This window comes from Rhinichthys klamathensis, unplaced genomic scaffold, assembly GCF_029890125.1.
Source record: "Rhinichthys klamathensis goyatoka isolate OS25496 unplaced genomic scaffold, OSU_Roscu_1.1 h1tg000059l_1, whole genome shotgun sequence".
NCBI classification, from domain to species: domain Eukaryota; kingdom Metazoa; phylum Chordata; class Actinopteri; order Cypriniformes; family Leuciscidae; genus Rhinichthys; species Rhinichthys klamathensis.
The window spans coordinates 5616773-5644267 of NW_026606604.1; the positions used below are offsets into that span (position 1 = coordinate 5616773).

At 38.2% G+C, this 27495-nt stretch overlaps 1 protein-coding gene across 9 annotated transcripts in view; it reads left to right on the forward strand.

Annotated features, from left to right (window-relative positions):
* dip2ca (disco-interacting protein 2 homolog Ca) overlaps positions 1-27495 on the forward strand; it is a 126600-nt gene that overhangs the window by 83496 nt on the left and 15609 nt on the right. For 5 of the 9 annotated variants that reach the window (XM_056249147.1, XM_056249149.1, XM_056249152.1 and 2 more), the window contains 19 exons: positions 4836-4970; positions 5751-5870; positions 6221-6418; positions 9195-9286; positions 9934-10044; positions 11055-11178; positions 12009-12118; positions 14004-14106; positions 14211-14275; positions 14367-14460; positions 16576-16695; positions 18379-18493; positions 19866-20005; positions 20197-20333; positions 21846-22054; positions 23658-23772; positions 24235-24436; positions 24550-24659; positions 26903-26983. In XM_056249147.1, coding sequence (XP_056105122.1) covers positions 4836-4970; positions 5751-5870; positions 6221-6418; positions 9195-9286; positions 9934-10044; positions 11055-11178; positions 12009-12118; positions 14004-14106; positions 14211-14275; positions 14367-14460; positions 16576-16695; positions 18379-18493; positions 19866-20005; positions 20197-20333; positions 21846-22054; positions 23658-23772; positions 24235-24436; positions 24550-24659; positions 26903-26983 — 2381 coding nt within the window. The remainder of the gene's footprint in view (positions 1-4835; positions 4971-5750; positions 5871-6220; positions 6419-9194; positions 9287-9933; positions 10045-11054; positions 11179-12008; positions 12119-14003; positions 14107-14210; positions 14276-14366; positions 14461-16575; positions 16696-18378; positions 18494-19865; positions 20006-20196; positions 20334-21845; positions 22055-23657; positions 23773-24234; positions 24437-24549; positions 24660-26902; positions 26984-27495) is intronic. The other 4 variants (XM_056249148.1, XM_056249151.1, XM_056249153.1 and 1 more) reach the window with 1 other exon arrangement.

Sequence of the window (27495 nt, forward strand, 5' to 3'; positions counted from 1 at the left end):
TCCAGTCTGCTTTTAGATGTCCATTCTTTGTCTCTATGTGCTAATCGTTGTTGTTCATTCCCTACTTTGTGTTTTTCAAGGAATAGTTCACTCAAAATTTGAAATTGTCATATTTGCTCACCCCTTTAAACTTTCCAAATATGTATGTCTTTCTTTCTTCTGTGGAAAACAAAAGGAACATAAATGTTCACACTGCCTTTTTTCATACACTGAAAGTGAATGGTGACCGGTGGCTACCACAAAAAGGCACCATACAATCATTATACAAGTTGTCCATAAAAGTTTGACACTATTTTCCAAGTCTTCTGAACCCAAATGATAACCCAAATGAAGTTTTAAAATCATGCTTGTCACCATTCACTTACACTGCATAGAAAAGAGCAGCTGAGACATTCTGCATAATATCTTCTTTTATGTTCCACTGAAGAAAGAATGTTAAACAGATTTGGAACAACATGATGGTGAGTAAAATGATAAGAGAGATATCTTTTTTGTGTGCACTATTGCTTTAAATGTCAGTGTTTTGTGCTACCTGTGTGTTTATCTGTTAAACATGCATGATTATTTCTCTAAATGTTATTTGCATTTAACCATTGAAATAATTTTCTCATTGAAACACAGGCACATGCTTATGTCATACATACACTATTCAGAAGTTTGGGGTCAATAAGATTTTTTTATTTTTATTAAAGAAATTTATACTTTTTTTATCAACAATGATGCATTAAATTGATCAAAAGTAACAGTAAATACATGTATGGTGTTAAAAAAGTTTCTATTTCAAATTAATTCTGTTCTTTTGAACTTTATATTCTTTTAAGAAACCTGAAAAAAGAAAGTATCACGATTTACACAAAGCACATTAAAATGATTTCTGAAGGATCATGTGACACTGAAGACTGGAGTAATGATGCTGCAAAAATTAGCTTTGACAACAGGAATAAATTACATTTTTAAAATATATTCAAATAGAAAACAGTTCTTTTAAATGATAATATTTTGCAATATTACTGTTTTTACTGTATTGTTGATAGAATAAATTCAGCCTTGGTGAGCATAAGAGACTTGTTTAAAAAAACATTAAAAAAAATCTCACCAACCCAAAATTGTTCAACTCTAGGTTAAGTGTTTTGATAAATTGCTTATATCACATACTTCAGTTTATATGTTTTTGAACAGTACTTAAACCAAAGATGTTCTCATTTGAATGTAGTAATGAATGAAAACTGATTGTAATATTCATTCTCATGCATCTCTCCAGACTAAAAATAATCTGTTTGTCTGGGGTTTTCTAGTCTCAGTGACGCAGATTTGCCAGCAGGTTTTCTCACGTGACTCTAGATGTCATTTTTATTTGTTCTCCTGCAAGCACCTCTGGGCTTTGAGGAAACTCCTTTTCCACCACATTAGTGTCCGTGTCACTGAAGAGCAGGGGGGTGGGGTGAAGAAAGAGAGAGAGAGTGATAGAGGGAGAGAGTTTAGATGTGGGTTATTTTCAGCCTGTTACGTAAGGACTCTAGCTGCTGGGTGTTTTCTCGTACACTCATCACGGATGATAAAGGCAGGAGACGAGGCAGGGAGGCCAGTGATGAAGCAGGAGATGAGGTAGTATATAAGGCAGGATGGTCTAATATGAGGCTGGGAGGGAGTCTGGAGATTAGGGCTGGAGATTGATTTCCCAATTTCACTGGATTCTGATTCACAAAGCTCTCATGCTAATTTGATTCCATTTCTGATTTGATTAGATTCCAATTCATTTGGGGGTATTTTAACTATGATATTAATTTTGCTTACATATTCTTACAGATGGAATAAAATCTCTCCAACAATGCTTTGAATGTTTCGGACCACTAACTTATCTTTTTGAACTATTCTTTAAAATAACTGGCTCATAGGAGTTATTTGTTTCAGGAGTCGGGCTCCACTGGTCATGCTGTATGTTATTGATTCACTACAAAGAAGCAGCTCATAAGAGTAATTTCTTCATGAACCGAACTATTCTGGTTGCTGTTCTCTATTCTCTAATGTATATGTTTGATTCACTAAAAAGGCTCATAAAATAATTTGTTGCTGAGTTAGGCTACGCAGGTTGCATTGTATGTTATTGATTAGAAAACAAGCAGCTCATAACAGCCATTTGTTCAAGAATCAGACTACTCTGGTAACGCTTTATGGTTTTGATTCACAAAAAAATATTTTCTCATCTGTTCTTGAATCAGGTTACACTGATGACACTCTATGTTTTTAATTTGCTAAAGGACTTACTCATATTAAAGTGCTTTCACACCTGCCTCATTTAGTTAAGTTGAATCGCAATAGAGTTCGTTGTCCCCCTTGGTCCGGTTAGTTTGGGCTGGTGTGAATGCAGCAATCGCACTCGGGTGCGCACCAAAAGCGGACCAAACAAGTGTACCGACGCTTTCAAACGAACTCTGGAGCGCTTTGTTTGTGGTGAGAACGTGATCTGACCTCGAACAGACCCAACTACCAAAGAACTGCGCATTTTTGGACTAAACCAGCTTCCGTAGTCAGCTGCACTGTGCATTATGGGATGAGAACTAATGTTTGTTGACAGTTTGCACGGACAAACTTGGAGTTGTGAGGAGGTGCAGAGCCTCATAGAAATTTGGTCTGATGACCAAATTAGGTCCCAACTTTCAAAAACTCGATGAACAGCGAAATCTTCAGCTCAGGGAAAGGGGGCTTTATAGATCTGTGGAATTTTCCCGCACGTTAATTTTGACCAATCGAAGTGCAGCATCTGGCCAACGAGTGATGTGAATGTTGTCACGTGACTGCATTTTGGTTCGTTTTCATCAACTGATTCGGACCAGAGCAGTCAGTGTGGTGTGAAAAGGAACCAAAATGCCTGAAAAGTGCTACAAAGTGTCATTTTTCGCCCTTGGTCTGGACTAAATGAACCGAACTACAGATGTGAAAGCACCCTAAGTCATTCATTTGAGAATCAAGCTACACATCATAGCCTACTGTATGTTTTTGATTCGCAAATAAAGAACACGCTCATAAAATAAATTTGTTTTTGAATAAACTAGACGTTCCGCTGTATGTTTTTGATTTGCTTAAAAAGAACCAGCTCGCTGACAAGAGTCATTCAGTAATTGAGCTACATGTTGTGCTGTATGTTTTTGATTCACTAAAAAGAACCGGCTCAAAAGAGTCATTCTTTCATGATTCGGACTACCCTGTTTTGATTAAGAAAAATGGACCAGCTCACAAGAGTCATTTACACTGTTAATGTTGTATGTTACTGATTCACTAAAAGGAACCGACTTCGGGTCTTTTGTTCAAGAATCAGACTATAATGGTAATGTTGGATGTTTTAAAAGAACAGGCTCATAAGGATCATTCAATCGTGAATTGAGCCGCACTGGTAGTCACATCAATATTTTTACCCAGCCCTCCTGGAGATGAGGGGGAGTAGCAGTAGAGACACTTAGTACTGATGGTGGGTGGAAGCCCGGTCCAGGGGTCGTGCCCTTCCTTAGTCACATCCTTCATCACGATCCCCTTTTGTGCTTGGCACGATTCCTCAGACAGGAGGCATCTCGCTTAATCACGTTCATTCTGTTGACTTATCTCTACCAGATTTATGACTACTTCATTTTATATTTATACATGATAATACGGGTCAGAAACAAAATGATTTATGAAATGGAGCAGTAAAGGAACAGTTTCTCTACTGTATAAAGTAATGCACTGAAATATACCACTCTATCTAATTTTGATATTAATGTATCATATCAGTCAGATACGAACTCAGGGTCTGCATAAAGTTCCATTACATTGAAAACCATCTTTGCTGAACTAAAGCTAAGCAGCTAAAAGCCTTGGACTGTGTCGTCCTTGATCACAGTGGACGTTTCTGTTAGGGCCATTTTGCGTGTTTTATGGTGGAGGAGAAATAGTGCTGCCTCATTGGCATTCTCCTCGTTCCCGGTGTCGAAATTACACACGGCCGGTTATTTCTCTCTGAACGGCTCGATTGGAGCGTGGGATGAAATTGTAGGAAACTTGTGACACTTTATGAGCTTTTAGTGAAAGGCTCACCCACTGACATCTGCCATTTGAAATCGTACAAAAAAAGGAAAGTGACATTTATTTACTTGACGTTAGACCACACAAACTCTGTAGGAATATCATAATGGTAATACGTGCCAGCCAAGGGCACCGAATGTGAAAGAGACGTTTCAGGAGCGAGCTGAGGGGAATGAGAAAGAAGCCGCAGACAGCTGAGAATTTATGATCTGAGAAGGAGGGTGAACGGTGAGAGAGAAGCCCAGCGGACTCACCGAGTGGAAGTAAAAGGGACTGTAATTAAGGAAAGGATGAAAAAGCTCTCCTCTGTGTCTCTTCGTTCCATCCGTCTCTCTCTTTCGGAGACATGTGCATGTTTTCCCTCAAAATCACTTCCTCTATGCCTCCCACCCTCTTCCTTTTAACCGTAAACAATGTGCCAAGTGTGTCAGGGCTCTTTATCAAATGCAGCTAGGACTGAAATCCTTCTAGTCAATCCAGTTCAAACGTTTTTTTGGAATGTGATAGTCAGTTATTAGCTGCAAAAACAGTTGCCAGCTGGTTTATAGGTGGTTAGGGCTGGCCATTGGATTGGTTATTCAATGTATAATATAGATTGTTTAGCAAATGACCAATTTGAACCAGATATCAATTTATGGAACATGATAGTTGGTTTACGGCTGGTTCAAGTGGGTAATTTTCTGGTCAATATATATTATAACCATTTCCATGCTCTTAAACAGCTAAAGCTAGAGTTTCTCATCCTGCATTTTGGTTCCTCCTCATATTCCCAAATCCAGAGAATCACTCAGCCCCTCCAGACGTCACCACCTACACCTCCGAACATCCCGTTCAGGTTGAGAGGCCACAGGTGTCCACCGTACCCCGGACCACTCCCAAATATGGCAACGCCGAACTCATGGAGACCGGAGATGGTGAGGGCACAATAATGTGTGTGAAAGAAAAGGAGTGAGGTTTTAGAGACAGTAATGACGTTTTCATTTCAAACATTACAATGAGCTTTGAAAGATTTACATGAGTCATTTTCCTCAATCATTTTGACAACCCATCTAGCATTTCTCTTCCACCCTAACCATATTTATTTTGGCAGATGGTTTTATACAGAGCAACTAGCATATAGTCCCCCTGCACCAACCTGGGGTTAAGGACACAGTGGTGGTAGCTGGGATAAATACTATAAAAGTATTGTTTACTGTTAGTTCATGATACTTAAAGCATTATGTACACCAAAATGGTTTTATTAAATGATTTTCAGTAATTGAAATATATATATATATATATAAGCTGTGATTGAGGGCATTGATCCCACTCTTATATTATTACGCTTTAATGTGATCTCTTGGGGACGCCCCTGAAGGCTGGATTTGACTGCATCTGTCAGAGGCATTAATCAATAATGTTTGTAAAATTGATTTGTTAGGGGTAAGATGAAAATTGAGGTGTTTGATACGGAAGTATACACAACAGTGGGGAGTTGAAACATCTTCATTGTGCACATTCAGCCGTCCATCTAATCCGTTTACGGCTAGTCATTTAGACCCAGACAGCCTTGTGTGTGTGTGTTAATAGGCTCATTCAGGCAGATTCAGGAAAATTTGATTTATGTATGAGTGATTATATTCCTTTTGTTTTTGCTTGTTGTTTTGTCAAGGTTTGTGTGCGTTTGTGCATTAACATGTATGTGTGCTTCATAGGAGTCCCTGTTAGCAGTCGTGTTTCAGCTAAAATCCAGCAACTTGTGAACACACTAAAGCAGCCCAGACGGCCTCCGCTTCGAGAGTTTTTTGTTGATGATTTCGAAGAGCTCCTAGAAGGTGAGTGTTTGACTCATCATCACAGTTTCACAGTTTTTTTTTGGGAGCTATTCTTATAAACAAACACACATAATGATGCCTGATTCGCAAACAAAACAATCTTTTGAATCGGTTGTTTTGAATGATTTGGTTGAATCAATCATCCAAATCAGCTACAGTAAGTCAGCTAACTGAAAACATTGTAATGAACATCAGCATTTAATTAAATGTCTTGACATAAACACCAGTGATGATTCAAATGAACCGTTGATTTAAGGATTCACTGTTCATTGAACCAATTTGCTAAAACATGGATGATTTTTTGCCTCCTAAATGGCCATGTTTTGCCCCTTCCATCTTGTTTCATTCAGTCCAGCAGCCTGACCCCAACCAGCCACGGCCGGAGGGCGCTCAGATGATTGCTATTCGAGGGGAACCGCTGGGAGTGGTCACTAATTGGCCACCATCTTTGGAAGCTGCACTGCAGCGCTGGGGGACCATCTCGCCTAAAGCGCCCTGCCTGACCACCATGGACACCAACGGCAAACCCCTCTACGTCCTTACTTATGGTAATATAACCATATTTAACTACAGCCATACATAAAATGACCAACATCTGCATACAAACATACTGGAACAAAATAATAATATATTAGATAGTGGTGCAACGGATCATCATTGATCCGTGATCCGTTCGGATCAATATCTTCGGTTCGGCACACACGTGATCCGCGGATTGATTTATGAAAAAAACAAAATGTAGGTGTGTGTGCGCGTGCGTGCGTGTGTCCTACGCATGTTTAGTCCACACACATCTCCACAGCGTGGTCATGGCGATCGGAGGACGTGAGCTTGAACGCCCCGCGTCATTTAAATCCCCATATATGGGAGCATTTTGGCTTCCCTGTCAAATATAATGATGAAGGAAAGAGGTTAGTGGATAAAACCGTGACGGTGTGTGTAGTAGGGTGGCCATACGTCCGGATTTTGGCCGGACAGTCCGGAGTTGCGCTGAATTGACCTAAAAAACTTAACTTATAAAAATCCCGCATATCGATAGCGGCTCCCTGATGCCCGCAAATTAGTTAAAATCTCCCGGAATCTAGAGCGCGCGTGCGAGACGGAACATACTGCGCGCATAACATACGACGCGAACGGCAGAGAGGGAGAGAGCGAGAGACCTTGCGTGTGTGCGCATGTAAGACAGAGAGCATCCTGATTGGCCTGTTTCGGTAACTCAACCAGTCAACCCCCCTAATATCTCTAAAAAATACGATATTATGCCTTGTGCACTTTAAGTTGATTTTATATATTTTAATTTAATAATTTAAAAGTGTTAATAAGACAAATAAACATAAGTTTTGTCTTTTTGTCTTTTTTGCTTATCCGAAAAACTATCCGATCCGTGACTCTGATCCGAGAAACAATCCGAACCGTGAGTTTTTTGATCCGTTGCACCCCTAATATTAGAGCAGAATCATATAATATGTGATACTTTTCATACTCATAAACTCTTTCATATTTCGGAGTATTATTTGGGACCACACAGTCTGATACAGTGACCCCGAAAAGTATTTCAACACTTAAGTTATTCTTAATGTATAATTGTCTTATTTATTTTATTTTATCATAACTCATATTTTATATTATATCATAAACAAAATATTTATTATATGTCAAACAAAGTAGCACTATTTATTTTAAAGAAATAGCACAAACACTTTACAAACAAGACTTGCACAAACAAGTCTTTTTATTAAAAAAATCTAGTTAGTTCTGAGAAAAGCATAATTTGTTTGCAGATGCCACTTGTTTTTGATATTTTGCATTAATGCATTGGCATTTTTAAGTGTGAAAATAGTGTGTTTTTGGTGCTCGGAATATACTGATATACCTGTTCATTTTATAGTAACAGAAATACTCTTGTCTCCTTGTTTATTTATGCTCCGACACGAGAGGGAGATCATATAGGGCTTTTTTTTGTGTAGTGTGTGTGTGTGGTGTGAGGTGACGGTCTCCGTCACCTCACACCACACACACAGTAGGGATTTTACTCGATGAGGATCCTGCACATCACTGGTGAGAGTGTGAGGAAGGGTTTGCAGTGTGTGTGTCTGCTGTAATGGATTGGTATTTCCTCTTTTCTTTTCTTCTTTTGATCATCTTATTGAAAATGTTCATTAAGCCACCTGAGCATCATCATTTCTTCTTCTTTACGCACACACACACACACATCATCAGGACGCTCAAAACCCTGACCAAAAGACAACCTCCACTGCCACTCACACAGGTTGCAATGTGAGCCAGAAAATGAATGGCAAAGGCTGTTTGTGTGGCGCATTAACACCCCCTCCCCCCAGAGCTCACCGAGGAATATCACCCTCCTCCTTAGCTCGTTAAAATCCTCGCTCAAATCAAAAGAGTAATTAACTTTCCACAGAACACAGACATAAAGCGAGATCACTATCTCATGCGCACCGTTTTGCTTTCACTGGGGCTTCATAGCCATGAGTTAAATCCTGATAACAGAAGGTCAAAAATTCAGCAGGACAGAGAAGATACAATTCTGAAACGCCCTGTGTCTGACTCATCCAGATGCTTAAACCTTGAGAAATCTGGCCATTTGGTCTCAGTCCATGTTTGTCCTTCACTTGCCCTTTAGTGTGTGTAATCTTTTCTCTTTTTTCTCTTTCTCTATTTCACAGTTTTCTGAGTGTAGAGCTTAGTTTTCTTATGCACCATAAAAGTACTCCATATGACTCTGAAGTCATACGATAGCTTTGTGGCAGGACCAAAAGGGAACTTACTTCATTATTCCCTGAAAATCCCTCTTTACCTTTAATCTCATTTGCACTTCCATATACATTTATTCAAACTGTCGGTTCTTGGTTAAGAGATGCAACAACCAATGGCGTTTCGCATTCACGTCAAACTTGGTGCCTACCTACTCTACCGTTCAAAAGTTTAGGATTTTTTGAAAGAAATGAATACTTGTATTCAGCAAGGATGCATTAAATTGATCACAAATTAGATTAATGGCATTTATGGTGTTACAAAGGATTTTTATTTCAACTTTTATTTATCAAAAAAATCCACAAAAATATTAAGCAGCACAACTGTTTTCAACATCCATCACAGGAATAAATAAATGTAAGTATTTTAAAATAGAAAACATTGTTTTTAAATTGTAATAATATTTCACAATATTACTATTTGTACTGTATATTAAAATAACTTCGGCCTTGGTGAGCATAAGATAATTCTTTCAAAAACCTTAAACTACTAGGCATTTTTGGTGAACTGACCCCATAAAAGACAGTTTCTTCTGTACTTCCTTCTACACAGGTAAACTTTGGTCTCGGAGCATCAAAGTAGCGTACAACATCCTCCACAAACTGGGCACAAAACAGGAACCAATGGTCCGACCAGGAGACCGGGTGAGTGTGACTGAACCTATTAGAACCAGATCCCCTCATTAGAGGAAAATTGCAAGTTCAATACAAGTTAACGTCTACATGCTGTCGATTACCACAGAACATTATTTTCAAATATGCAAATATTGTGTGTTCACTAATGCACATCTATGAGGCAAGGTTTGATTGCTAAAATACACCTTTTTTTTAAATTAACTAGTTAAATGTTAAAACAAATACATTTTTTAATATGAAAAGTAACTTTTAAATCTGCCTGTATTCACTTTTTACGGTGTAAATAGTAGCCTACACTGGTAAAAGGATGATAAAAAAAAAAAACACGAATTAAAGCGCTTTAACAAAATGACACAAAATTCGAGCTGCTTTGAAACCCTCTGGAACGCCTTGCTACAGAGACTTCCATTATATCGACGTATGTGCAATTTTGTCTTTTTTAACATAACGAGGGACGAATCAAAATGATTGTGGTAATCGTCAACATGCCGCAGATGCTGAACATAGAACATAACTTGTTTTGAATCCAGAACATTCCTTTAATGACAGTGTCGTTTCCTGCCGCATGCCTCGGTTTTAAAGCATGTCCCTGTCAGATTAGCATACGCTCGTGTCTGAAGTCTGACACCTTTCCTCTCTTATCACTCCACGAGCAGGTGGCTCTTGTGTTCCCCAACAACGATCCCGCTGCCTTTATGGTCGCCTTTTACGGCTGCCTTCTGGCAGAGGTGGTGCCCGTACCTATCGAAGTGCCACTTACCCGAAAGGTGAGACTAAATATACCACCATGAGAGTCCATGAATGACTGTCACATTCTTTAAACCTTCAGGTCTGCATTTTTGACACCGTAACAAGTTATAGTTCCTACCTACACACAATCCTCCCCTGCAGATCTTTCTTCTCAGCATGGATTCACACTATCGAGTGCCAAACTAACAGTCTTTACAGTGCAAAATATTAATATTTGTTTATTATTCATGTTTAATGGTAACGTATTACAAAGGCCTTTTGGAAACTTGACCTTGTAAATATTGCAGTGTCTCGCTCTCCAGGTCTCTGTCTATTTTGAGATCCGTTATCTTTTCAGTATGTCAGGCTGAATATATCAGCGCAGACCCCTCGAGGTTGAGGTATTGCCTCAGATACGTCTGTCGAATTTTAGTGGTCGAAGTAGAGGAGGAGAGCAGCTTTGGCAAGAGTCAGCATGATCATCAGTCCAAAAATTCCAGGAAAGGACCTGGAAACTGGCAGAACACTCTCTGGCTTCCTCTGCATGCAGTGCACTTAGGAAACCAATAAACTTCTGTCCAGTCCAATAGCAGCTGTGTGTTTTTCTGCATGTTTGACTTATAGCACAGCAAAAGCCTTACAGAAAAACTACTGTGGGAGAACCATGATTGTGTGATTGTGATTGTGTCCGATGATAATACCGTTTTCATTTACATTTATGCAGTTGGCAGATGCTTTTATCCAAAGCCACTTACATTTCATTCAAGCTAGGCATTTTATAAGGAAATCGAAGCAATGACCTTGGAATTGCAAATGCCATGACACTAATGATTACCATATTCAAATACCATTGTTATCCATCAAAGATAAAAGAGATATTCAGGTATTATGGGTAAACATAATTTCTCAGTGTGCTGTCTGTAATAAGTAGGCCGTCACCTCCCCTGCAGTGTATTTTGCTGCTGTACTGATGATGGATGTTAGCTGGTCTTAGCCTATTTCTCTTTCTCTCTCTCTGTGTGTGTGTGTGTGTGTGTGTGTGTATTAGGATGCAGGAAGTCAACAGATCGGTTTTCTCCTGGGCAGTTGTGGGGTTACAGTGGCTCTGACCAGTGACGCTTGCCACAAAGGCCTTCCGAAAGGACCCACTGGGGAAATACCACAGTTCAAAGGTCAGTGCATTAATTCACAACTCCAAAAGTGATGTATAGTGGCATGTAGCCAGAATATAAGCATAAAGACCAGTCCTCTTTTCAGCTAAATATGGGCAAGAACCACTGAGTCGACTTAGACAGGAAGAGACCATCTGATTGACATGTAAACCACCAGCCACAGTTTGCAAACATTGTTTCTAAAAAAAGTTTTTCAACTTTCTATTCATCAAAGAATGCTGAAAAAATGATGAGTAGCACAAGTGTTTTCAACATTGATAATAATAAAAATGTTTCTTGAGAACCAAATCAGCATAGTAGAATGATTTCTGAAGGATCATGTGACACTGAAGACTGGAGTAATGATGCTGAAAATTCATCTTTGCCATCACAGGAATAAATTAAATAGTTAAATATATTAAAATAGTGAGAATCTGGTTGGACCGGCGAGCAAACATCCAGAGCATGATGTGCCGTATCATGCGTGTGATGTTATATGAGCCAGAGTGCTAGCAGTCAGCATTTTTTGCCCTGTCTGGGCCGCAGTAAGACGAGAGAAGGTATAAATAGAAAATGTAGAAGTAAAGACTCTGTGATATTGTTGTAATGATTAAGAAGTCCCGAGAGGATAGTCATTTACCCGAAGACAGAGAAAAGACGGACTTACTCTCATCCTGACGCACATAGTCATTTAGCCAGTCACCCTAATCACTCACTATCATTCTTTTGAATGATAATCACTACTAATAATGGTAATGATAGTCATGGTTGACTCATCAAGCTGCATGAATATTAATAGATTGGTATGAATATTTATGTGTTCTCTCTGTTTGGTCCCACCCACTCATCAGGATGGCCAAAGCTGCTATGGTTCGTCACGGAATCCAAACACCTGTCCAAGCCACCACGTGATTGGTTCCCTCACATCAAAGATGCAAATGACGACACCGCCTACATAGAAGTGAGCTAACCCATGGAATTATGACTGTTATGGAAATATCAGTTTATTCAAATTATTTTACCGGCCGTACACACACACAAACGTTCTCCCGAAGTGGAAACCAACAGTCTGGGATTGTTTTTCCATATGCTGCACCCACCAGCCACTTTAATTGTTTTATGATATCTGATTGGTAGATATTCTATGTCTCGAGCCACAGAAATCAATATTTCCTATCAGCATGCCGGGCACAGCTGCCTCCATTAGAGAGTCGCTGGATAATGGATGATAAATGATTAATGTTTGTTTAATTGTGAATCAGGACTCTTGTAGGAGATGCTGGTTGATGGAGTGGGGCTGGTCTCATGTTATTGAACCAGTTTTGAGTGAGCTGTCTCAATGTTCCTCACCAGATCCCAGAAATCTGAGAGTCTGTGCAAAGTGGCTGGGTGTCAGATGTCCACGGTGCTGGGCCGATGTTTGATTTCTGTTTTACTGCACGCCTTTTCAGTACAGTATGACAAACATGTACAGAAGAAGACACTTCACTACTAAAATCAAAAGAAAAATATGAAATTATATTTTACTTAAAGGAAATTTTTCCTTTTTTAGGACCATTGAGATTTTGGCATAGTGAACGGTATCTTTATGACAATACAGCACATTTTCCCCTCAATTCTTATTACTGTAAAGCAAAAAAGCTCATTAATTATGTAATATGAAAGTAAGATTATTAAAAGTTAAGAAAAACTTTAAAAAAGAAGAAAAATCCCCCAATTATCACAAAAATAGCAATTTTTTATATACATAAGATGAAAAAAGTATTATTAAAATTTAAAAAAATATATTATTCAATAAAGCACATTTTTACTCATTTATAATTACTGGGAAGAAAAAAAGCTAAATTTTATATAGATAATATTGAAAAGGTATTATTATATTAAAATTTTATAAAATGTTCTCCAATTACCATTATCAATTCCAATTATCAAGCAATTAGTATGAAAAAAACATTATTAAAAGTAAAAAAAAAAATCAATTAAAAAATTTGACGTTGTACTACTGTAATTGAATGTATTACAGTAATGAGAATCTAAGGAAAATAATAAAAACCTCAAAAGTTAAAGGGTTAGTTCACCCAAAAATGAAAATTATGTCATTAACCCTCATGTCGTCCCAAGCCCGTAAGACCTCCGTTCATCTACGGACCACTACTCATTCACCACTAGCGGAGTGAGCTGGAAAATCAAACTTTTCCCGAACCCCGTGGGGAGGAGGGCCACAACATCATGGCCACCAACAACACTTAGCAAACATTGATCTTGCTCCGGCTTTAACTTCTGGATATTCAGCAGTTTTGCAACAACGGACCGAATAGATTTTCTCACGTCTTTCTCCGCTGCCGTTACTGAACTCCAACTCAAACTGACGCGCTACATCAACGTCATCGTTCTCAGCCACTCCCTCTGTTCGCTGATTGGTCCTACAAAAAATTTATTTCTGGAAACCTAAGAATATACAGCAGTCCCAGACGTAGTACTGAAGGAAAATGAAATTGAGCGTAAGTGCGTAGGAGGGCGCAGCCAGGCTAGAAAACTCTCAGACTAAATCTAAAATATCTTAAACTGTGTTCCGAAGATGAACGGAGGTCTTATGGGCTTGGAACGACATGAGGGTGAGTCATTAATGACATCATTTTCATTTTTGGGTGAACTAACCCTTTAAATGTCTAAAAAGAATAATAATTTTTTTTTAAAAAGGGACTTGGACAAGTTCTTCACAGGTTTCTTTACATTCACTCTTACAGTAGTGCGTTAACGGCCATGCAGACTGTGTTTGTAAACGGATTTGATGCATTCATTTTTATTAATGATTGCCCTGTATGACACTGTTTATTGTTTTACAGTATAAGACCTGTAAAGATGGGAGTGTTTTGGGCGTGACAGTGACACGGATTGCACTTCTTACACACTGCCAGGCCCTAACGCAGTCTTGTGGATACACAGAGGGTGAGTCCCACAAGAACACACACACACACCACATTATACCTCTAGGTCCCCAGTCCTTCTCGGACAATAAAATTGTAAATCTATCTTCTCTTTTTGTTTTTCAGCTGAAATCATAGTGAATGTATTGGATTTTAAAAAGGATGTGGGTTTGTGGCATGGAATCCTAACTGTAAGTCATACTTCTGGAAAAAAATAATGTAAACAAATAGATCATATGTTACACATTCAGGGTGGTAATATGTCACTTCCTGTTTCCCCAGAGTGTCATGAACATGATGCATGTAATCAGCATCCCATACTCACTGATGAAAGTCAACCCTCTGTCCTGGATCCAGAAAGTGTGTCAATATAAAGGTCTGTCAGACATTTTTTTTTTTTACACAAAATCAAAATTTTACTAGTGCTGCCGCGATTAGTCGACTTAGTCGGCGTAATCGACCATGCAAATTAGTCGACGCCAATTTTTTTAGTCGACGTGTCGTTTTACTATTGACCGCATATTTATTTTTGGTCTCCCGTCTCAAACGGCTCACTGTAATTCACCTCCACACACCAGTCTGTGCGATGTACGCGCCCTGCTGGTTAATCTGCCATCCTCTTCCTTCCCCCTCCCCCGCCTTCACTGCTTTAATATGAAAAATTGCGGAGGCAGGTGACGGTGCTTTCACACTGGGCTCGTTTGCTGCGGTCCGAGCCCGCGCGCGATTGTTCCCGGCGCCCCCGCAGCATTGGTCTGGTTTCACACTCAACTTAATTCTACCGAACCCTGGTGTGTTTGCGTGCATCTTACGCAATCGCAAACGTACACGGCGCATGATAGAAAACAGAACGCGGGTCAATATATATATATATTTTAATTAATTCTGTGCTATTATGCGCAGCTGAGTGAACAACACAGGTGCGTGTGTCGCATAAGGTGGCCTTCTGCTGCTTGCAAATTGACTCTTTTGAGGAGACACTTTTCCAAATGTGTTGCCCTGATTCCACGGGCTAAGCGCGAATACACTGCAGACTCGCTCTCGCTCGTATCCAAGGTAAATCATCAACACTATCATCCCTTACAAGTGTTTTATTTAACTAAATACATAATCAGCTAAAACGCGCACCCGGGTCTGTGTTGCTTTCACATTCACGCGAACCGCGGCACGGGCCCGGCATGCACGCAAGTGTAAACGAGAGCTGCATATCTGCGTCCCTGCCTGCTTCAGCGCGATTTATTATAAGGCAGAGCTAAGCGTAGTAGGCTAGTCCAGACTCTTTCAATTCAATTCCAATTTATTTGTATAGCGCTTTTCACAATACATATTGTTTCAAAGCAGCTTTACCTAAAATGCATGAGTGCATCTACTTTAGCCTACAATTCACAGTGATGTTATCAGTTATGCATTTCAGAAATGTACATATAAAAATGTACAGTAAGCTAATGTATTAATTTAAGGCAGGACAAAGAGCTAATTTAAGTAATGAATACATGCATGTTTGTTAATAGAGGATTAGATTAGGACTCTGACTAATGGTAATGGAAATGCAGATACTTATGCTTAGATTGTTAATACATAATGTTTTTCAACAGGTGACATTTTATATTTTGGCCCTTCAGTTCAAAATAAAATGGACACAACGAAATGACAAACAATGTTTTTTTTTAATTAGTCGTTTAGATTAGTCGACTAATCGTAAAATTAGTCGAAAGATTAGTCGTTAGAAAATTAGTCGTTAGTGGCAGCACTAAATTTTACACCAAAACTATTTACACCCGGTCTTTTTATCACCAAAAATGTTTACTCCAAGTCCTTATAACAACATATTATTACACAAATTGTGCGGACATAATTTTTGGCCAGGCAGTCATACAAAGAAATTATAAACGCAGAATCAACAAAATATTAGTAACTGATTATGTTGTAGTCAATGTACTGTTTTTGTTTGGCTGTTAACCTTTTGTTTTTCTATACTTTTTTTTTTTTGCATAGTAAAATAAAACCTATAGCCAAGTTTGCCTTTTTAATTTTTTTTTTATAAATACCTTAACCAAGTGTTTTGTTCTTCTCTCATACGTTTAAAAAATAATAAATATTTTCCTCATATTTTTATGATTTAATCAAACTTGTAGGGTTATTAAAAAGAAATAACCCCTCTGGGAATCACTTTTGACCACTTTTTTTTCCCTACTTTATATTGAGGAGTATGCATTGTTTTGTTTTAAAAAATATATATTTTTGTGCTTAGACTTGAAATGAATAGACTTCAGTCTTAATCTTTAATCTTACTGGTAGGTTTTCATGAAACATGAATGGAAAAAATCTCTGAATAAATCAGTTGTAAAAACCCTCATTGGGACCATTAAAGGTTTACTCAGAAAATTGTTTTGTGAATGAGTCATATTGACGTGACAATGCTCTTTGATACAGTTTTGTATGTGTGGCCATTCCTGTGATTTTTGTAGTAAATTTGTGTGTTTGTGTGTAGGTAAAGTGGCTTGTGTCAAGTCCAGGGATATGCACTGGGCTCTAGTCGCTCACCGAGATCAGAGAGACATCAACCTGAGCTCCCTGCGCATGCTGGTGGTGGCCGACGGATCCAACCCATGTGAGCTTTCTCTCTTTCTCTCCTTTTACTAACTCTTCCTTTCCCTTCCACCTTCAACCTTCCTCTCACACCTGTTTGTTTCTTGAAATAATCTTCTTACTGGAAACAAACTGAGGTTTTAGCAGCTGTTTACATACAGCAACCTGAAAAAAAGCTAAAAGCATCATTCATAAGTGTGTAATATAAATGTATGCACTCATATATGCCCTCTGGGATTATAACTCACAGAAGAGATGAGTCAGGATAGATGATGCCCAGAAGCCATTTTCCTGACGTATACAGATACATAATACACAAATGGACACACTGAAGGACAAAACATTCCTTCTGCTGCCTGTTTCATTCAAATGCCAATGTAAATGCCCCTACAGTCAGTGTGTTTCTGATGGAATATTCAAGAAGTAAAATGGTTTTAAGGGGTCGTGCAAGGTTTTTTTCTTGGTGTTTTGAGATGAATGGATTGATGTACTGTGTAGACATAGCTGAAAATGTATAACACAAGGAGTCCTTTCCAGTTAAAGAACATTTGGGTGAATCTCACAAAAACTCATATTTCAATTCAAACGGAAAAAAAAGACTGTAACCTTTTTCTTTTCTTTTAACCTTACTGTTTTACTAAAAACATTTATTTTTCAATAACTTTTCAATAACAATAACTTTATTTAGGTCCATACCATGAGTAAATAAAGTTGTCGTTTCCAAACAGTGAGCGTAGCCATCAAACATAACATTGATTGGTGTTGTGCACAGCACTGCAAATTGGTCGAAACATCTTGCAATATTATCGTGAATTGACTTTTTATTAACTTCTGTAGGCTGCAAAACAAAGGAATTTTCTGCAGGGAACTGATCTCCAGTTTTTAATGATCATATACTGGTAAATGGTGAGAAACCTGGTGATATGGACAAATATATTTGTTTATATATTTTTTTTGTCTATAGATGGACAAAAAAAAAAATTCACAAGAAAAAATTAGAAAATATATGTAACAAAGAAAATAAAGCCTATTTTTACACTAATAATGTTTTAATTATCACTAAGTGTTTTAATGAAAAATATCATATATAAATCATAGTCTTATTTGTTGTACTTAATTTAACAAAAAATGTTACATTACTGTAATGAGATATTAGATTTTTTTATTTCTTAAATTTATTTTAATGCATTGCAATAATGATAGTTTTAGAGAAAACTTGTGTGTGTGTGTATATATATATATATATATACTGTATATATATATATATATATATATATATAATTTAATTTCCATTTATTTCTTTTTTTTTTTACATGAAGTATTACATTAAATCATGAACACCCAGATTTATATTATATTATAATATTTATATATAGATTTATTTACATATAGAAATCGTAAAGGTACAATCTGTTATTCAATTTTCAAAGCTTCGATCTGTTTAATTCTAAGGCTGGTCATGGAAAACTTTTTTGGTGCAAAAAAATGTAACTAGCATAAGTGGTCTTCTGGAGGAAAACTGAAATGCTACAATACTATATGGCCCCTTTAAACTGGATGTTTTTTAGTGAATTCTCCCTTTAAGATCTCTGTTCCCATTGTACCCTACAATGTTAGGATACTTCTAAAAGTATGAACTGTTTAAAATGTTATATGAGACAGGGTTCACATCATAGTACGTAATGTTCTCTTCCTTTCTCTGCAGGGTCCATCTCATCATGTGACGCGTTCCTCAATGTCTTCCAGAGTAAAGGTCTACGTCCAGAGGTCATCTGTCCATGTGCCAGCTCAGCTGAAGCCCTAACCGTGGCCATCAGGAGGTGAGAGGAGTGCAGACACATTGACCACTCACTCACCCTGTAAACTTCCTTCCAGAACATTTAGATCTTTCTGTCCCTTTTATGAGTTTCGTATTCCAAAAGATTCAGAAAAATGATGGAAATATGGACACAAACATTTGCCTGTTGGTTAGACAGACAGATTGAAGTTAATGGTTCATCGAGAGAGCTTTACCGAAGTCTGTGCATGTCTTCAATGCAATTTTCCAAAACCATTTACAAGAAAATAATGTTTTTTTTAGGCTGCCTCCATAATTACAGCCCTGAATAGTCCTGACATCTTTGCTTTGTGACCGAATCAAACTCGTGACAGGACGCAGAGCATATGGTTTTCATTCCACAGGATTAACTCCATCGCTGGACGTTTTAACAGACCTTCTCTCTCTCTCATGACAAATTTGAGGATGAGAACAGCTTGTATGAATTTGAACAAAAAGTGAAATGAATTGAAAGCTAATAAAAGAGCCTGGTGTCATAGAAGAAAACTTCACCATCTAGTGAAGTCAGAGGAAAAAGTTATTTCAATGGCAACCAACAAAACGTAATTCCGCTGTTTTTGTCATCAAAGAAGTTACGTCATTGTCATATGTGGATTTACAGAGCAAACTAGTTGTAACCTCATTTTTCACCCTTTGCACTCATTTGGTTTGGCCCATGTGGTTCACAGAATATTTCTCTCTCTGGTAATAATTTCCTTCCTTGTTCTCATTTTCATTTCAGAGCTCTAGATGATTGGTCCAACATTTCTGCACTTTTGCTCTGTTTCAAAACTTAGACAGCTTTTTAAAGAGTTAGACATTATGCACACACCCGACACGACGGTTGTTCGGGGGAAAAAAAGTCACATTTTGACTGAATGTCCTTTACAGAGACAATCCCTGAGGCTCTGTGGGGGAAAAAATCACTCAAGATGCAAGAAACGTTGATTATAAATATACTTACATTATATTCAAAACTACTATGGCGAATCAAATGCTGTTGGAACCAATTCCAAGTTTCCCATCAGTTTCTTGTAAGATCCCTTAGTAGGCACCCTATGTAGTGTGGAGATAGCAAAGCACCACACTAGTTTTGGAACAGAGCTATTATTTCCAGCATGCTGCATTGGCACACCCTGTTTTATGTATTTTGCTCAAATAAAGCCTGCTGTACTTTGCCAAACATATCTGTTAGCTCAGACGAGTGTCTTTCAGAGGACATTATGTGTGGGTGGGGCTTAGGGTTGTCAATCAAAACAAGTTAGACCAATCAGCTTCCTTTTCAGGTTTACATTGCATTAGAGTCACTGTTAAGCTTGATCCACAACCGTGATTCCATATATTGCTCTGATCTTGCATTTTATTTCTCGTTTTAGGCCTACAGATGACAGTAACCAGCCGCCGGGTCGAGGAGTTCTGTCTATGCAGGGTCTGAGCTACGGTGTCATCAGAGTGGACTCAGAGGAGCGCCTGTCCGTACTCACCGTACAGGACGTGGGCACTGTGATGCCAGGAGGTACACATATGTACATACACAAATGGTTCTGAGAAAGTCTTGAATGTGCTTATGTAAATATTGTTGTATGTTTATCATTAAAGAAGAGCCATCAAAGATGGGCGTTGTGTAATGTGTACGCCTCTCTCTGTGTGCTGTATTTACTGCTTCATAAAGTGTGTAATGTGTTTATTCATGTTGTGTATGTGCAGCTCTGATGTGTGTGGTCAAGCCAGAGGGAGTTCCTCAGCTGTGCCGAACAGATGAGATCGGAGAGCTGTGTGTGTGTTCCATCGCCACGGGAATGTCATATTATGGGCTCTCGGGCATGACAAAAAACACCTTTGAGGTTTGTGTCCTATCAGAGCGAGATCGATTTGGCTGTAGATTCTCCTACCCACAATCCCTAGACCTCTGCTTGAACTGATGTTAAAGTGCTCCGATCACAGTCTTTTCTTTGGCTTGTTTGTTAAATTGCTCGGAAATAATGATTAGGGCATTTTCACATAAAGTCTGATATCTGAAGCCTGATTTCACCTCAGAGTATAAAAATAAAACAGGTGATTGTGAGATATTAAAATGAAAATCACAAATGTGAGATATAATGTCACGCTATGAGATATAAAGTTGCAATTACAAATAGCAGTCACAAATTTGAGATAAAAAGTCCCACTTGTAAGATATAAAGCCCCAATTGTGAGATATGATTTTGGATTTGTGAGATAAAATGTCACAATTATGAGAAATAAAATTTAAATTGTGAAATATAAAATCGCAATTGTAAGATATAAAGTTGCAATCAGAAATGAAGTCGTAACTGAGATATAAAGTCGCAATTATAATTTATGAATTCACAATTTTGAGATGCATATAAATACAGTATAATATAGTGAGATACACTATAAAGTTGCAATTACAAAAAAAAGTCTCAATTTTGACAAGTGTCACCCTGGGGTGACAAAATTGTGTGACCAAATGACACAAAAGTATAAAATATTCACTATCCAAAACTATTTTGGTGCCTATTTTCTCAAAAAAAACTTCATAGACTTAATTGAATTGTTTTTTAGCCATTAAACTTCACCCTAGCCTCCAAATAAAATAATGCCAGATCATTGAAATGCATTTTGGACTCGGCCAGTGATATACGGCAAATATCTGGGTATTTGTAGCTGATCTTTCTAGATTTCTGTCATTTAGTACTCTTAATCTGTTGAGCCTACATTAAGTCCACAAGTTTAAATCTAAATGTAAAGTTTACATTTTCAACCAATCAGTTATCATTTCACTGTAATGTTAAATGGGGAAGAAGTGACTCTATAATAGAAGTCTGTGCAGGATGGATTTTTCAATCCCGCTACCACAAGTAGCTAACTAAAACAATATGTTATATTTTATCCCGTTCCCGCCCTAAACTAAACTTTCACATTTTGTCCCACTCCCGCCCACAAAAGCCCGTAGGAAAAGGTCTATGTGGATTTTTCACTCCCGGTCCTTGTTGGATTCTGTCTAGTTCCATTGTCTCTAGGCTATTTTTTTTTTCCAATTTCCACACACATGACACTTCAGATCTCCAGTGACAGACTTCTACATGCTGTTGTTATTAGATAATTATATTTTGTGGGAACCTAGAAGTAATTTCTTTCTCCCGATTTCCGCGCACATATCAGTATCTTCCCTCACGTATCCACACTCAGCACACTCCAGACTTGTCCTGCGCCACACTGTTGTGTCGGATCCCATGGTCGTGCACACCTCTACTCCATAGCCATAGAGTGAACTTCCACATTTGTATGCTGTATTAAATTTGCAAATGTATAGTTTGATCTAAATGTTTGTCTTTTGTTTTGTTGGCTGTCAGGTTTTTCCCATGAGCAGCTCTGGGGCTCCTATCAGCGAGTACCCCTTCACTCGTACAGGGCTGCTGGGTTTCATAGGCCCGGGTGGGCTGGTGTTCGTGTCTGGAAAGATGGATGGTCTGATGGTGGTGAGTGGACGGAGACACAACGCTGACGATATTGTCGCCACAGCGCTAGCGGTGGAGCCCATGAAGTTTGTGTACAGGGGCAGGTGAGAACACATTACAAACAAAACATAGCATATTCTTCTTCATCATCAAAGACCGTGTGGTATATATAGCGCATGAGCTTGTTTGCTTTGGACATGCTGAGTGCAAATTAAATGGATTTAACACCTGCTGGGGCGGCAAGAGCGTGTGCTCTACGTGTTGTGGTGGAGTTGTTCTGTTTCAGTTGCCTCTGTGAAATTACCTCAGGTTTTGTTCATCGGTTTTCTTAAAGCTTTATGCAGTGTGGTAAATCAGATGTGTTACAGTATTAATATAATATAGCGCGTCAAGCCATAAAAATACATTTTCATTACTTGAAATAAAATTGTGTTACTTTGTTTGTTATTTAGCTAGTTACCAAGGCAACAATTCTCATTTTCATTTAGTTTAAGTTAAAGTACTAAAATAAGTAAGGAATAATTGACAACGGTCGTTGATGTATTCGAAAATAATGCATACCTGAGGTGGTAATGCGGCCACGACGCAAAGCGGAGTTACAAAGGTCATTTTAGAGCTAGTAACAGAGGCTTGAGCCATAGATAGCAGACTAATGCAGTGATTACAGAGAGAGAGAGATTAAGCGTGTGTGAATTACCCGAGTCTGTACGTCTCTACTAATAGCGTAACTGTAAGTTTGTCTACTCCAAGAACAGCGGCGTTATTACCTCTCCAGTGAGAAATGTCATGTAGCTTTTAAGTTGCTAAACTATTTTACTGATAAAATCATCAGGGCAGCGCTGACTCTGTGCGAGTGTGTGTCTGTACTGTATGTGTGTGTGTTTGAATAAGTGCTTTCCGTACATAATAAAATGTAATTTTGTGGCAAAAACATGGCAATATTTTGTTGTTTTTATCCTATTATTGACTATATTTATTTCTTTGGTCAGTGTTCTTTTGCTGTTGTAGGCTGTAAGAACCTTTGAAATAACTGAAATCATTTTGCAAAGTGGAACTGTAATGTGGTCAAGACCTGCCTGGAACTACTTTAGCCGTGCGTTTCCCTGAAAATAATTGCACAACTTAGAACGTTCCTCAACCAATCAGATTCAAACATTATGAATATACGTAGTGTAACTAAAACGAAATAAACTAATTCTTAATAAAAACTATATTGACATAAAAAAAAATGGCCAAACACCAAAATGACCTAAACTAAAATTAAAGTAAAAACATAAAATAAAATGTAATTCAAATGTAATGAAAAGAATTACTCACAGGTGCCCTAAATCCTTTTGCAACACTTTACATTTTTGTAAATAAATAAATAAATGAATGCAAAATAAATGTTTTAATTAAATTCTGCTGTTTATCACTTCAGCTTTGTTTTGTGATTTGAATTAATTCTAATTTATTATTGTGAATTATAATGATTATTATTCATTATTAATCATTATAATTATTAACCATTACTATTTTTTTGTATTAATTGTTATAATAAGAATTAATAAATGTAAATGTAATTATTGACATTACAATTATTATTATTTTTTTTTTTAAATATTAATTTTAATAATGTTCAATTAAATTCGATTCTGGCCACTAGTTCCTGGTTCGAGATGTTTTAGGGGTCGGTCTTATATCTCCTGTCTGTATCTCCATCTTCAGGATAGCGGTGTTTTCTGTGACGGTCCTGCATGACGAGAGAATTGTGGTCGTAGCCGAGCAGCGGCCGGACTCAACAGAAGAGGACAGCTTCCAGTGGATGAGCCGTGTACTGCAGGTATTTGTCCTTTCTGTACACACCCTTGCCGATCGATTCGGGCAGCGGCGACTTGCTATTCCCGTCCAGTCTGGCGGGAGTCACCTTAATCGCTGCGTAACCCCAGTCACCATCCAAACTGAATTAGAGATCATGCTATTGCTGACCTGTGTACTTTCTGTCAGCACTTTACGAGTCCTTACCGGCATGTAAAAATAACAAGATGCATTCAGGCACGGAGGTTGGCCTTCACTTCACCCACCCAGACGGTTCCATTCCACTCTTTTGTTGTAGGTCATTAATCTTGCAAATATGGTATTTTTTCCTTCCACTTCCTGAATTCCCGTTTGGTAATTTGGTTCTCCCCAAGGCATCGGTAAAGGTCAGCGGCTGCATCAGATCTCAGCTGGCAGCCTCTTCTCGGCTTCTTACGAAGTCTATTTTTAAACCTCACCTGACAATCGAATGTGTTTCTTTCTGCAGGCGATAGACAGCATCCACAACGTGGGGGTGTTTTGTTTGGCTTTGGTGCCCGCTAACACCCTTCCCAAGACTCCGCTGGGAGGAATCCACCTGTCGGAGACCAAGCAGCTGTTTTTGGAAGGCTCCCTGCATCCCTGTAACGTCCTAATGTGCCCTCACACCTGCGTCACTAACCTGCCAAAACCCAGACAGAAACAGCCAGGTCTGTCTGCGGCAAGGTCACCTCAGATGTCGTACGAAATTAGAAGTGCCAGAAATTGTGTGGGTGTTGTCGTCTGCTTGTTTGTGATGTGCTTCCTCTGCTCGGTCCTGCAGAGATTGGACCCGCCTCTGTGATGGTGGGAAACCTGGTCTCAGGGAAGAGGATCGCTCAGGCCAGTGGCAGAGATCTGGGCCAGATCGAAGACAATGATCAGGCAAGAAAGGTGTGTGTGTGGTACCATGGGGCCTTGATTTTCATCTGCCACTCCATTCATTCTCCCTCCCCTCTCATTCATTCCTCACCACCAGCAAACCATCCAGCCAAGAATATGTACAGAAATTGGCATATATTGGTCTTTAATGCCAGCGTTGCAATACATTAAACTGCCTCAGGGTGCTTTATAATTGCTTTTAGAGGAGATGTAGCATCTTAGTCAAAAAAATGCGTATTAGAATATTTACCAGTTAAAAAATGTGTGTGTGTGTACATATATATATTTGCAGTTTTACTGATTTAAAATGTGTATGAATAAATAATGAATAAACAAAAACATATTTTTTATATATTAAAATTTTTCTTTTGTTACGTTTTATTTTTTCCAAATATTATATATATATATATATATATATATATATATATATAATAAAAAGTAATACAAATAAATTATTGTATTATAATAAAAGTAATAAAAAATAGTAATAAAAATAAAGAATAAAATGCAAACAGCACATGCATATTTTTTGTCTTTTAAATAAAAATGAAAAGTGAAAGAAAAAATATAGATAGTACAAATCTCTTTTTTCTTGCTTAATTTTTGTTTTTTTACAAACTGTATTTTTTCCTCTGGTCATTTTCTCAGCATGAAATATATGAGATGATTCATTCTTCTGCATCTGTCACAAACTTGAAGACAGATTGTGATTTTCTTCCCTGTGTTTTCATTTTGGTGGGTTAATGTTTGGAATATTCCACACATATCACCACATGGATAACTTTAGGCCTCTTAATTAAACCTCTGATGGTAAATTTTCCACGTTTTTTGACGATGGGTTATTCGCAACAGATGTTTTGTATTTAATAGCTGGTGTGGATTTGAATCGCTTGTGTCACTTACATCAGCAGGAGTCAGATGATCAATCTTACAATTCGACTTAAACAAGTTGCAGCCTCTTATAAATTTACCGGCCAACTTATTACACATATTTGGCTCTCGCCGAGCATTCATTTTGGACACTGTGTGGCACGCAGTAATTACCCCTGACGGCTCTTCAGACCTCTTCCTCTCAGCCAGAGTCCTTTCAAACCCAACCCCTACAGACAGCATTCTGGGAAACTGTTAAAACATTATGTCACCAAACCAGAACTTGACAGTTTTATGCTTCTAAACCGTTCTCTTTCTTTGAAAGTAAGGATTTTAAAAAAGCCGTTTTGTGGAAACCAGAGTTCTCCATTAGAATAAGTATTGCACGCTGGGCTCTGTTTGGGAGGGCTGGTTTGGTTGTTTTTTTGTGCTGTTAGTGTTGAGTTGATGTCTTTGGTTTTGCTGTGCTGTCAGTCAACCACCTCAACGCGAATACAATCCATTACACTGCCCTCTCAGGCTGAAAGATGGCAACCATTATTCCGTCAGCCTGTCTGCTGTGCACAACACCGTAACCTTAACACACACATACACCGCAGCACAGCTGTCGGCCTCACACACGAACCACATATGCTCACACACATTCAAACAAACATGTGCACAGGCTTAAATATGCACACACATACACAGTGCTGCAACAGTTGTTGGGTGCTGTCTCTTGCATGCCTTCCTCATCCTCTCTCTTTCGCTCATTCCTTCACACCCTTCCAGCCCTGCATGGGTATGCTCTGTCTGACACCAACAAATGTTACCTCCGCCATCTGCGCTGCTCAAGGAGTCACAGCCATACATGACTATTTTCCATTTTTACACCGCAAAGCTTGTGTTTGTTGTTTTTTCATTCTTCCATCCATTCATATCTATGAAAATCAGGCCCGCTGAGTGAATGGAAATAGTTTTATTTCATGCTTTTAAGAGGAGGAATGTGATCCGATGTGAGAATAACACTGGGAGATGAGGTAACCCATGACTGCATTCACTTGCAACCTTAAAATAACACCAGCACCGCTTACTAATGACTTTAACAGGTCTTGCTAATTGCAAAAAAAGCATCCTATGTTTTAACAGTTACAGTCAAATGTCATGTCTCTTTTATAATATTGCATTTGGCAAAACAATAGATTGAATCAGGTTAATTAATTAGACTTGTTAACACCCACCTGTTTGTCCTACTCGTATGTGAACATTTTAATGAAAACTTTGTGTATTAATATTTTCTGATTTAATGATAATCAGATTTTGGGAAAATCATGTAATCTCCCTTAAATACTCAAATATCTTGGATTTTGTAATAATCATCACAGGCTTCCTTTTTCCACCCATAGTTCCTCTTCCTGTCTGAGGTGTTGCAGTGGAGAGCCCAGACCACCCCGGATCATGTGCTCTTCACCCTCCTCAGCTCAAGGGTATGACATGTTATAAGTAAGATAGATACTGTACATAGTCTACCGTTCAAAAGTTTGGGGTCAATACAATTTTTTAAAAATGTTTTTTAAAGAAGTCTCTTATGCTGACCGAACGTTGCATATATATATATTTATTTATTTATTTATTGCATTTTTTTACTTTAAAAAAAAAAGTATTTATTTGATTGTTTTTTTATTTGGTTTATTTTTTATTAAAGAAAACCACTTTTTATTAAATAACACCACTACCATTCTGGTGCTAAATTATTCTGTGCATGAGGTGTACAAAGAAATATCTCAGTTTCTGCACCATTTCCCCCCTCTAGGGAGTAGGAATTGGCATCATAAATGATTTTGGCCTGGTTTGCAAGGGATACGTTTTTTTAATAAACTAAAACTGCAACCATTTGTCATCGCAGGCTATTTTGAACACCACATGCCCTCCATAGAAAAGTTGTGATAACTCATCCTAAGTTGAGAACTGTGAGGAAACTGTATCGTTGACATGTTTG